This window comes from Rhinoderma darwinii, chromosome 6 (genome assembly GCF_050947455.1).
Source record: "Rhinoderma darwinii isolate aRhiDar2 chromosome 6, aRhiDar2.hap1, whole genome shotgun sequence".
NCBI classification, from domain to species: Eukaryota; Metazoa; Chordata; class Amphibia; order Anura; family Rhinodermatidae; genus Rhinoderma; species Rhinoderma darwinii.
This window is the reverse complement of record NC_134692.1, coordinates 44,615,299-44,628,370: the sequence shown is the minus strand read 5'-3', so window position 1 is coordinate 44,628,370 and position 13,072 is coordinate 44,615,299. Positions and strand designations below refer to the sequence as shown.

The following is a 13,072-nucleotide window of genomic DNA, read 5'->3' as shown; positions in this document are numbered from 1 at the left end:
AAGATATGTCCTGCTCATTATTGTGCGGTAAAGAAGGGTGCTATATAATATATTGGCAGAACAGTAATCTCTAATAGTGGGCAAAATTTACGCAGCTCTGCTGCATTTATTGTAGTTCAATTCTGGCCTCTGGCATAGTAGGAGTCAGGGTTTTAGGCGATAAACTGGGCAGCATAAATGTTTGTCTGTTCAACCATCAAATTTATTAGGGGTTCAGAAAAAAAAGGGGGGAAAAAAATCAATGGCCCCCGAACCATGTAGTATCAAGTTGAATACCTGAGGAGACTGTAAAATCAGGCACTTGGGGGCTATAATTGTCTGCAGCTACCCATGACAACTCGGGCATAGCAGGACCTGCGACTCTTCGGCGCTGACGGGGGGGTTCAGAGTCAGTGTTGCTAGATACGGACTCAGATGAAAGCACAAATTGTGCTTTACCTTCACTTGCTGAGTCCGCATCTGAGCATAAGATTTTGTACGCCTCATCAGTGGTGTAAAACACTTTGGTCATGTTTTATTTATATCAATTATAATATGCCGATCCCACCTGAACAATGGGAGCCACCAGTGACCCTGCTGTATTTGAAGGTGGGGGATACCCTACCTACCAAATTTTAGATGACCGGTTTCATTGCTACCTAACCGGGACAGTGGGCAATCTAGGGGTATACAGCTGGGTACAGGTAATGACAGGTCTGGTGACGCTGATCACCAGATGACCAGTGAGCACCAAAGTTGGTGGCTGTGGCGGTGGTTTAGCAGCTGGTGAGGGGGCTGATCGACAGTTTTTTTTTAAACGTAACAAATATACAGTCGGTGTCTGGCTCTGTCAAGCTTCGGGACACAAGTGAACTTGACAGAGCCGGAGATGCCGGCAACACACTCCACCTGCGCTGTGATTGACTGGTCAGTAAAGACTGGTCAACACGGTGATTTTAACACCGGTGATCACCATTCCGATTGGTTCCATGCCGGCATCTCCTGCCAGACAACTCTGCTGTAGAGCTGTGTTGCTGGTTCTCTCACTGTGTCGCTTGACACAGTGACAGTGTAAAGTACTGACGTGCCTGATACGTCGGATTGCACTAAGTCACTTGCAATACCGACGTGCCAGGCACGTCGTTTTGCGGGAAGGGGTTACACATATTGTAAGACCATGTTCACACAGGACAGATAAGCTGGGTAAAAGCACACAGCTTATCCGCCCTGGGCGCTGCAGGCAATTCTGGCCGAAAAACTGCACCAAATTGTTGGTGCCGTTTTTCAGCCGAACACGTGATTGTCTGCAGATGTCACATGGGATGAAACGTCCTCCCAGGAGGCCGGCCTGGACAAAGAATCACAGAATTCTGGTAAGTATACGTTGTTGTTTTTTCTTTAGAGACAAAAACACAACTTCTGCTATTTGTTTCCAGTTTTACCTCACCATTGAATTCAATGGCGAAAACACGCAACAAATAAGCAGCGATTACGTAAATACATTTGACATTCTGCGGATTAAAGAAGCAAAACTGCAGGTCAATTTCTGAGAATTTTTTCCACTCATCATTTGTTCAAATCTCATCCACTTTGCTGCTGTGGATTTTCCGCAACGAAATCCGTTGCAGAAAATCCGCAGTATTTACGCTATGTGTGAACTCCTTCTGGGCTCAAATCTGACCAAGGGCAACATCTGCACAGGGTTTGTATGTTCTCCCTGTGCTTGCTTGTAGGAATCGGCGCCAAAAAACACCCTAAACCGCCTCCCATTGATTTCAATGAGAGGCATAGGTGTTTTTCTTGCGGCATTCTCTTTCCTGGAGCCTTTTCCGCCTCTGACCTTCTTTTGAAATCGATAGGGGGCAGGAAAAAAAACACGGCGCTCCTTAAAAGCGTTTTTTGACACGGTTTTTAACCATTACTCTGCATTTTTTGCCTTTGCTGCATTAAAAAAAGAACGCCTAAAGAAGACCGCAACAAAAACCACGAAAAACGTGTGTCAATAAATGCTGCCATTTGAAAATCTACCTCAAAATTCCTGACTGACTATCGAGGCACATTTTTATCTGCCTGACATAGAAATGCCGTCTGAACAGACCCTTATAGGGCATCACACAGATATGCTGCTGATCGATAACATTTATACACTTCCCTACTAGCTCTGACGAATAACTAAATCTATTATTAATATAGTCTGAGATCTGTTCCTCTGTTTTAACACCGGTCAGGACACATGCCAACTGCCTGTCCATAGTCCAGTCCAAAGAGTTTTGCTAAGTATATATATTTCCTCAGGGAAATAAGTCTTCCTTTTAACAATGGGTGTGAATCCATGTAATCTTTTCTTTGGTTGCGTTCGTGTCAGATGTTTTACCATTGTTGTAGTCACCACAGATGCTGTTGCTGTTACTTGGATGTTCGCTATATACGAGTGTACTCCCGGCATGACGCAGGACAACACGTGATGCACAGAGATGATTAAACCGCAAACATTTCTATAGACCCTACAGCTTCTGTGATGGTGAATAACTCGCCACCTACATCACTGTGATTATCTAAAAAAAACCGCATTATTCCACCTATTAGAATATATGCTTCTAAATTGCCTCACCTACTAACCTATATTCATGTCAAGAAAGACATAAGGAAAAGGTAGATTCACCATCATGTGTTTAAAAGGGATTGTCTGATCTGGAAAGGAAAATGTCAAATACCTTGTTAGGAAGCTCAGAGTAAGGCCTCGTGCACCCGGCCGTGCCCGTAATGCAGCCTGTAGACACCCGCGGGCCGCATTTTCGTGCCGTGCTGCCAAAGTATGGGAGCACTGCCTGTAAAATACAAAAAGTAGGACATGCTCCATAATTCCCAGCACGGTTCTACAGCACGGACACCTTTCCGTAGCGCTACGGAAAGATTTTCCATGGCCAATATAACCGAGCGGGTCCGTAATTGCGGACAGTATTGCGGTATTCAATTACAGAGTTTTTTTACGGTCGTGTGCATGGGGCCTTAAAGAGGTCTTCCCACGAGGGACATTTATGACATATCCACATGTAGCCTTGTCTGAAGGTAAGTATTGTATTTTCGGGGGACTGAAATTAAAACTGGGGGGGGGGCACTGTGACTAACTTTTGGCTGGCTTTGTATAGATGTAGGTACTGTAGCTGACCTACTGGGTATGTACATTGTGGCTGGCACGGCATAGGACTTTTCAAGAGAGAGTGGTTTGTGCCCTCTTCAAAAAAGTTGTCCTACATTGGCATAAAGTCCTTTCATATGGTTACTTACTGCTAGTTACATTATCCCATGTATTTATTAACTTCTTGTTGCCTATATTGGAGATCATGTTTCCCCTCCATTGTTTTCTCCTAGGCTATAAAAAAGAATGACTTTCAGCAGATGTAGAAAAAGCTTCACCATGGTGAACGTTTTCCGACTTCCAACCTGTTTTTGAGGGTTTTTTTTAGTTTTTTTTTCTTATGAATTTTTTGTTTTGTTTTTATAGAATTGTCTGGATAAAATATTTAAAATGTGTAAAGCCTTCATACTTGGGCTCTGTTCACTTTTGACGACAAGAATAGCAGCATGCAGCTCTATTCTTGCTGCCAAACCAGTGGAAAACAGCGGAATCCCCATGGACCTCATTTTAAGTCCATAGGATCTTTCGGTCACAATTTGAATGCCGGATTTAGCACGGCGTCATTGTTTTTGCTATATACAGTTGCCTTGACACAAGTGCAAATATAACATTGTAGTTTTAAATCTCCAGTTATCTTAGAGATTTAGAGGGCAGGAAGTATTACGATCAAGCCATTTTGCACATGCTTAGGCCTGGAGGGACACAATCACATGATGGTTACTTCTGTCCGTATCCGAGTTCTCATAAATTGAAATCTTGTGTGAAATCTCCAAGTGACTATTACAGCTTTATTGTAAAAAAAAATGTGGATTTCACGCACCTCGACTCACCTACAACTGTGTAATCTCTCAGCACTTGCCATGGACCGTCCATAACAGAACCATTACCCAAAAAAACTGTCATAAGCAAGCGCATAAAATACGGCGTAAACTATTTTTTTCCCAGTAGGGTTATTGGCATTAAAGGGAAAAAAACAAGCTGTTGCTGCATACAGAGAACCTGCCGCGTGTGATGGATTGTTTGTCTCACTCAAGTCCTAACATTGTGACATCTATTTATCTCTCCTTTGTATGCAGCCTCCGAAAGTAAAGTGCTTAACGCGGATCTGGCATCCGAACATCACAGAGACGGGGGAAATCTGTTTAAGGTGAGAACCGCTTTCATATGGAGGTTGCATTTATTTTTTTTAAGCTGACTCAGATTTCGATGCTCGGAATATCCTATTGAACAAGCAAAGGTTATAACCTATTGATGGTATATCATCGCCTTTCTTGTATGACTCTAGTAATAGGTAACACCATTGACTAATTGGTGAATTTTGGTCACTCACCTTCGCACTCCCTCAAATATCTAAACCACACCATCAACACAAATAGAAAATATAACCCTTTAGTGACTGTCTGTTTTGGGTCTTAATAACGAAGCGATTTCTTTTTTTCCGTTTTTTTCCTTGTTTCATTTCAAAAGCCATAACTTGTTTATTTTTCTGTAAACATACAGTGAGGGCTTGTTTTTTGCTGGATAAGTTTGTACTTTTTGGGGTGCAGTACATAAAATAAAACTTTTTGGGGGGGTAATGAAAAAAAAAAATCTTCATTCTTTTTGCATCCTAAGTTTACACTGTTTATCGTGTGTTTTTGTGTGTCTATATTCTAAGGACCATAAGATTATTTATTTTTTCGCCAACCTAGTTGTATGAGGGCTAATTAATTTTAAACTTCCTTGATCTATTTTGTATTTTTTTAGTCCCACTATGGGACTTTGCTGTGGGATCATTTGATCGCTTTTATAATACACTGCAATACTTCTGTACTGCAGTGTATTATGCCTGTCAGTGTAAAATGGTCAGATATTCTATTAGTCCCTGCTCTGGCAGACCTGGGCCCTTTGCTAGGCTCCCGATTGCCATGGAACTCATTGGCAACCTTTGATCACATTGGGGTGGTGCCGGTAGGTGATCGCAGCATCTAAGTGGTTAAACGGCCGAAATCAGAGGTAACTCCAATCCCGGCCGTTAGGTCAGTAGGCCGGCTGCTTTTAGACAGTCCGGCATCCGCTGTAGCTGTCACATGACAATCTTGCCGGGCTTATGGCACAGCGTAGTGAAAGTCAGCGATCTTGCAAAAGGATCCTTAATGACCGTTGTGAAAAGGTGTATTGGCCATAATTAAGGGGTTAATCTGGAACGTAAAAACACTAAGCATAGACGGGGACAAACCTACACTCGCTTTTTCAGCCAGGGACCAGTGTACACTACCACTATACAAACACCAATATTACCAATAATACCGCCATACAGTGACCAGTGTACACTACCACTATACAAACACCAATAATACCGCCATACAGTGACCAGTGTACACTACCACTATACAAACACCAATAATACCGCCATACAGTGACCAGTGTACACTACCACTATACAAACACCAATAATACCGCCATACAGTGACCAGTGTACACTACCACTATACAAACACCAATAATACCGCCATACAGTGACCAGTGTACACTACCACTATACAAACACCAATAATACCGCCATACAGTGACCATATATTGGTGAGATATTGTTTCTTTACTGGTGCTCTGCAGAGTATTATCCCCCTGCAGACTATACAAGAGAATACAGCACTGATCAGACACTGTTACAGGCAGTATACATAACTATAACAGAGGAGCTGTTTGCTCTCCTGACATGTCTGTTTTAGTAAATACTAGTATTATCCATGAAATAATTCTGGAGCATATTTTTTTAGAACTCTGTATTGTGCCATTCCTCTGTTAATCCTTCTAGAAATGTGTAAATAAACGGACAACTCTGTGTTACTCTTCCCCTGTGAAAGCGCAGTGTCCCTACAGACACTAACACTGTCCAATCATCGCTGATGGTATCTGACTGTCCGGTCACATCGTATTGACAAGGGAAATGGTAACACTCAGTTAGGCCTGAGTTACACAGAGATATATTTTAGCGCTACTAGTTAAAATTGCATTACAGGCCGGGCCTTGTACAGTCAAGACCGCATATAAACGCAGGATATTCTGCATGCAAAATCCGAACTTAATATTACGGGGCTTTTTTTATGCGTTTTTAGGTGTGGATTTTACATTTTCACGGGGGAACAGGTGCGTATTTTATGCTGCAGATTTTGGTCCTGTTTTTTTCTGCTCAGTGCTCTATTTCTGATTGTGAAAAATCCTTGTCAGGCAGTTTTCGCATCACACTATTACCCTCCATTCGAGATATACGCTAGGTTATGCTCCTGACGAATATGTAAGATGGAAGGCTGCAAAATATCCCACTGTATAGGTATAGAGTGGTATACGTTAAACATAGTCTCCCGTTGTAGGGAAAAAACGTAAACCTCGCGGTATACGTTTTTGTTTTTTTTCTTCACTGTATTCGTTTTTTTATGGTATACCCGCTTGACGGAGGCTTAAAGTACACTCTTTTGGCCTCTATCTGGTTAATGGGGCCCTATGGATACACTTAGCGTGTTCTCTGGGTGTTCTGGCTTATACACTGACCCTACATCACTAACTTGATGTGAGTAGGAGCCTATATTGTAGTTTGTGCTGGAAGAAATGCGTAATTATCAGATTTTCTGGATGAATATCGAATGTCCTGTTACAGGAATTTCTTTCTGATATTCAGCTCTAAGTAAAGTATAGTATTGTACCCTAACAAGCCTGCGGCCTTACACCTGAGCCTAAGTATAGTTTTGGGGATTAGGTGATGAGACGAACATCTCGGTATACTAATTTATATATATTACATTTCTTATGTTTTTTCTCCTTCAGTTTACTGAGAGAGCACTCAATAGATGGGACGGGCTGGGCCCCAACGCGAACCTTAAAGGTAAGAAAAAGTAGATTCACCAAACAGAACTTTTTCCTCTCAAATTTTATGCATTTACTTCGGCAATTCTGCCATGAACAGACATCTTGCAGTCAAAAAAAAGAATGCACGTGATTATTGGTGTAAAGTGGATCTGTCACGTTGGAAATCCTGCCCTGTCTACAGATTGAACTGGGGAGAATAGCAGGTTGATTCATAGTTTTGTGGGGTAAAAAAATCTGTATAACTTGAAAGGTCTTGCTTTGAATACAGTATCGGCTCACTCTGGGCTTAGGAGTCCAGAGGGCGGTCTCAATTAAAGATGAGCAAATATATGAAGATTTGGTTTGTAGATTTCCTATTACAGAGTCATGTATGATACACAAAAGACAATGAGGGCTAAAATATGGATCCATATTTTTCAGCCTCCATTGTCTTATAGACGGCAAATATAGTTCTGTAATCAATTACGTACCAATTGGCTAAATACTGACTCATCTCTATCAATGAGAGACAGCCTTTCCTCTGAGGCTGCCCTCCAGATTTAGAAGCCCAGAGTGAGCGTGAATAATTTACAAGTTGTTCTGAATCCTATATTTCCACCCAAAGCAGTGTTCAAAGGTTGACGTTTTCACTTTAAAGTCAATATCCACGCTTGAACACCGATAAGAGGTCTTAGGAGCTTACTGCATACAAATTATACATTGAATTAAATATTAAAACGGTATGCATTAATCTCATATTCTCACGCTAGTAATGGCTGCCTGCACACAGATTTTTATAATTTATCTCTATGGCTGTGTGAATTGAAGGTTAGGTATCAGAAAAATGGAGCTCTGACCCTGTAATTTAAAGATATATCATGAAATTAATGAGCACATAATATTGAACCTAAAAACAATATAGTATTGAAAGGTGGACATTTATTTAAGTGTAATGATTATCAAGGGGATAAGGTATCACGTTAACCCATATCTTCACTGATGACCACTTTATTAGACACGCCTTCCCTTTCACGATTGTCGCTTCCATGTATGGAAATTATTCAAGACTCCCACATTGCAGCATAAGACCACGTGAGCACGTTTTCTGTGGATCCGTTTCAGTGTGAATCCACATTAGAGTGGGAAAATCGAGCGATCTGAGCTTCTTCGACTGAGGCATAGTCTTCTGGGCTAATATTTCAAAAACTGCTAACTCTGTGCGGGTTTTCTCGTGCAACGGTGTTGAGTATTCTAAGAACGGTGTGATCAAGGAAAAACATCCACCGAAAGGAGATCCTGTGTATGTAAACAAATCATTGACAAAAGGGGGTCAGAGGAGGATGTCAAGAACCGCTCTGACGAACAGCCGGTGAACAGTCAATCAAATTTTAGCCAAATACAGTGCTGGTGCTCCAACTAACATGTCTGAACACCCAACACGCCTTTCCTTAGCATGGATGGGCTATAACAGCAGACAACCAGTTGGACTGCAATTGCTGTCTAAGGGAAACAGATAGGCAAGTCTCGAGTGGAAAACCAATTGCAATGCACACTAAATGGCCCCTTTTTTAGAGACGCCTGCCCTTTCACGATTGGAGCTTCTCTTTACGGAAATTAGACATGTGAGTCATGGTCATTGGTACGAGACTAGCCAGGTCCAGTATTTCAAGAACTGAGGACCTTGTGGGGTTTTCTCATTCAATGTTGTCAAGATTATTCCAAGAATGGTGTGATCGAGGAAAAACATCCAGTGAAAGGGGATCCTGTGGACATAAACAACTTGTCGATGAAAGAGATCAGAGTAGGATGTGAAGACGCTGAAATATCCATCTAATACTGCCTTGATGCCCATATGCACCTGACATCGAACTTTTAATCTTTTGATACAATAAAATTGGGAATACGTTCCTTTTTAACCACATACCTGCAGCGCTGGATCAACTTTCTTTACACTTCTAGGATGTGAAGAATCGTTCTGACTAGCAGGCAATGCAAAGTCAAGCAAATCGCAGCTGAACATAACGCCGATGCTCCAACTAACATGTCCCAATGCACAACATGTCGTTCCTTAGCACAGCAGACCACCATCTCAGGTACCATTGCTCTCTAATGGATACAGAAAGGCAAGATTCCAGTGGACAAAAGAGTGCAAAAATTGGATCACTGAGCAGTGGAAAATCATTGCCTGTCAGATGAATCCAGATTTCTGTTGCACCGTGCTGATGGTAGGGTCAGAATTTGGCGCAAGCAGAATGAATAGATGAACCCTTCCTATAAGGTGTGAACAGTTTAGGCTGGTGGAGGTGGAGTAATGGTATGGAGAATGTTTTCTTGCCACACCCTGGTGTGGATGGACATTTGAACAGTAGGGCTTACCTAAGCATTGTGGCCAACCAAGTTCTTCCCTTCATGGCAGCTGTTTACCCTATAGTAGAAGGACACTTTAGCGGCAGCTGCGACAAGCTATCCTGTCCGCATGGGCCAATCTTCCTGCAGAACATTTCAACAACTAGTGGAGTCTGTGCCATGACTAATTGCTGCAGTTCTGAAGGCCAAAGGAGGTTCAACGTGCCACTAAATGGATGTCTCAAAGTGGCCATCTATGTATCTATCGATTACAGTATAGTGTCTGGACTATAAACATCAATTCCCACCGCCACGTCATTTTCTCAGCTTACACTAACTGCATCTATAGTAAGAGTTGTTTCCAGCTTATAAAACTTCGGTATCACTGCCCGTGTAGTTTTGAAGAGCTCATTGGACTTTTTATGCCATTTAAACATGGTAAATATGTCTCCAGCTATCACGGCGAGCAATAAGCACAGCATGACTTTAGACAAGAGAGCCTCTTCTCTCCCAGTCATTGTTTTTCGCTAAGTCACATGCATGAACATGTACCTGACTTCCAGGTACTTCACCACTGAGCAACAAAGCAAAAGAGGCTAGAAGGTTTTCAGTGCATTTCGTTAACAATCTTAGAAAATCTGATGAGAGGTTTCCATAACCCACACTTACTATAGAATGTATTACATTTTATTCCTGAGTGCCATTGAAACAGGCTTATTGCTCCATGTACAGATGTAGCCATCTTTAACTTGATTCTGATAACTTGATGCAGCGTGATATCACACAACAAAAGCCATTGAAAAGTCAAGATAAGAGATATAGCCATTGTTTATTTAATGCGTTAAAAGTCAAGGTAAAGACCTCTACATCTGCATGTGACATCACCACATTGTGTTATATATTTGAGTGATTTCTTCCCACATACGGCAATACTTTTATCTTTTTCATATTCTAATGAACAAACTATCAAGTCGTGGAAGCATTCAGAACGCTTTTTCCATTTGTGCTTTGTGCAAAGTTGAAATGCAATTAAATGAGTGGCTTCACTTGGGAATTGCAGCCGGGATCGGTCACAATAATCCTTTTTTGTTGGCATCTCTTGAGGATGTACTTGCCGATTTTGAATGGAGATCAGCAAAAGGAAATGATCTTTAGATGTTTGCACTGTCCTGCATGAGATGCTTTCCCCCTCCACTGCCTTTGAGCCTAGAATCATTTTCTGGTTAATCTTGGTCTCACTGGAGAAGGAACACGCTGAATCTTTGTGTTAAAAAAAAATAATTGCATAATTCAGAATGGTTTTTAAATGACTTTGCCGGATTCCTTTGCTTCGTTTCCCCTGACAGTTCTTGTTGTAATAGATGTGGCCGGTCAAGATTTTCAATGTTCATATTATGTTAATGATTTCCTGTTTTCCGACTTATTCAGTGTTTAAACAGTGTGAGTAGAGTTATGTGTATTGTCTATGAGCGTTTTCTCCATATTTATACTTATAAATAAGATGCAGAGCATTTAACACGGGTTTACCTCAGTTTGTCTGTCTTCTTTTTTGTTGTTTTGTCTAAACCCGCATGTTAATGGGGAGTCCTGTAAGTTAGCTGTCGGCCATACAATGGCTACCAATATCTGGTCACTGCCCGAAACTTCAAGGGAATATGCATATAAATTTTGTGGTTGAAGTTAGTGGCCAAATTGTACTCACTCTAACTCCAATGCGGAACGTAAGTCTGGTTTCACATATGCTGTTTTTGATAAAATTTTTGGAGCATAAACCAGTAGCAGGGATGCAGAACCTACGGCCCACGATGCCATGCTTTGTGGCCTTTAACTGTCAAGATTCAGACATGCTGTGTGTCCTGATAGCACAGAAGGGCACGGTTGTCAAAAGACAGCCGCATAATTCTGAAGCAAAGAATGAAGTGCAGTAGCTTCCTTATCTCTTCCCTGCACTTATCGTAGCTATCAGTACTGGACTTGGAAGATACGAGTGGCTGCTCACATTTATCTTCCATGTCCGAGAGCAGAGGAGTAGCAGGGACAGGACTAATGGTTCACTTCGGGGATTGTGAATAGACATCCCGTCCTGGCTGGAAGGAATGTCTATTCATTGTCTAAACACTTCAGTAACGTTAATATGTCAGTATAAGACAGCACATAGTGAATAACGCAGGGTCACTATGCGCTGAGTAAATGAATGGAGAGAAGTGTATGACGCTGATTGGTCACTGATTGGTCAGCGTCATACACTCCTCTGTACAACGCCCACTTGGTCTAAAGTAAAAACCCGCCCACTTGGGCATTAAGAAACTAGCATAAAATGAAAATGAAAATAGATTGTTTTTCTTAAAAAAAATCACTGCTGTTCCCTACATTACAGCGCCCATCTCCTTATGTAGGAGATAGGGCACTTATAATGTGGTGACAGAGTCTCTTTAAGGGAGAAATCCAGACAAAACTGTGACTGTTATCCCTAGTGCAGACCATAACTGGGATTCTCTCTTTGGATCCCTGTGTCATGCGCCGCCCCCTCAGGCCTTGCACTAGGCATAACACCGTGCATCAGTTTTACCCAGATTGCTTATTTAAAGGGGTGTTCCCATATGAGAAATTTATGGCATATCCACGAAATATACCCTAAACATCTGACCGTTTTGGCACTCCAGAGAGGAGACAAGGTGGATAGTGCGTGTGGCTCTCTCTATTGTAGTTTATGGGAGTTGTGAAATGCTCGACTCTCCCATAAACTACACTGATAATAGCCACGTGCATGTGCGGCCACCTAGTCTCCCCTTCAGGGCTGAGCAGGCGAAACCTGTTCTTCCGATAGGTTGAAGTGCCAAGCGTGTAACCACCATTTATGGCGTACAGATGTAGCAATCTTTAACTTAGCTCTGAACACATTAAATAAACAGTGAAAAGAGAACTTTTTCAATGGCTTTTGTTGTGTGATATCCCGATGAAGCAAGTAATCCCGACAAGTTAAACTTTGCTACATCTATAAACTGTGGATATAAATGTCTCATTTAAAAAAAAAATTGCAGACCTGTTGAGTAATACAACCTAGCAATGTGGCCCATGGACCAGAAAAGGTTGTGCACCCCGGGTCTATAGGAAAGACATATTCATTGCCTCTCTTTTAAATCCTCTCCTGTTTTTGGCTTAAAAAACAAATAGTATCCAAAACTGTAGAAACTGTCCAGGTATCTGCTGCTGAACTGTCATTCTGCCAACAGCTATCTTTGCCAACTCCTCCATAAACATGCCAGTTCTGCTTGTGCAAATCGGTATGTTTTTTCATTATGGGGCGTAAGATAAGCACCCCCAATGCGTTTTACAATATCGGAAACTCAAAGGTCAGAATGAGAAAATTCTCTGTTCCAGCAATGGAATACATGTCACTGCTAAATACTGTAAGTGGATAATAAATTACATTTACGACTCACTAAATAACAATCATCTTGATGTCCAGAGGATGATCATCGTGATGGAGTCTTCACAAGCATTTTTGTGATCTGATATTAGAGCGTTGTATGAAATCAGTTTTAGTTTTGTTGGTTAGGTATGTTAAGATAACTTTTAGGGTATGTGCACACACACTAATTACGTCCGTAATTGACGGACGTATTTCGGCCGCAAGTAGTGGACCGAACACAGTGCAGGGAGCCGGGCTCCTAGCATCATACTTATGTACGATGCTAGGAGTCCCTGCCTCTCCGTGGAACTACTGTCCCGTACTGAAAACATGATTACAGTACGGGACAGTTGTCCTGCAGAGAGGCAGGG

At 41.8% G+C, this 13,072-nt stretch overlaps 1 protein-coding gene across 5 annotated transcripts in view; it reads left to right on the top strand.

Moving 5' to 3' along the window:
* UBE2F (ubiquitin conjugating enzyme E2 F (putative)) overlaps positions 1-13,072 on the top strand; it is a 167,970-nt gene that overhangs the window by 95,746 nt on the left and 59,152 nt on the right. For all 5 annotated transcript variants that reach the window (XM_075829626.1, XM_075829625.1, XM_075829628.1 and 2 more), the window contains exons 6-7: positions 4,195-4,265; positions 6,923-6,980. In XM_075829626.1, coding sequence (XP_075685741.1) covers positions 4,195-4,265; positions 6,923-6,980 — 129 coding nt within the window. The remainder of the gene's footprint in view (positions 1-4,194; positions 4,266-6,922; positions 6,981-13,072) is intronic.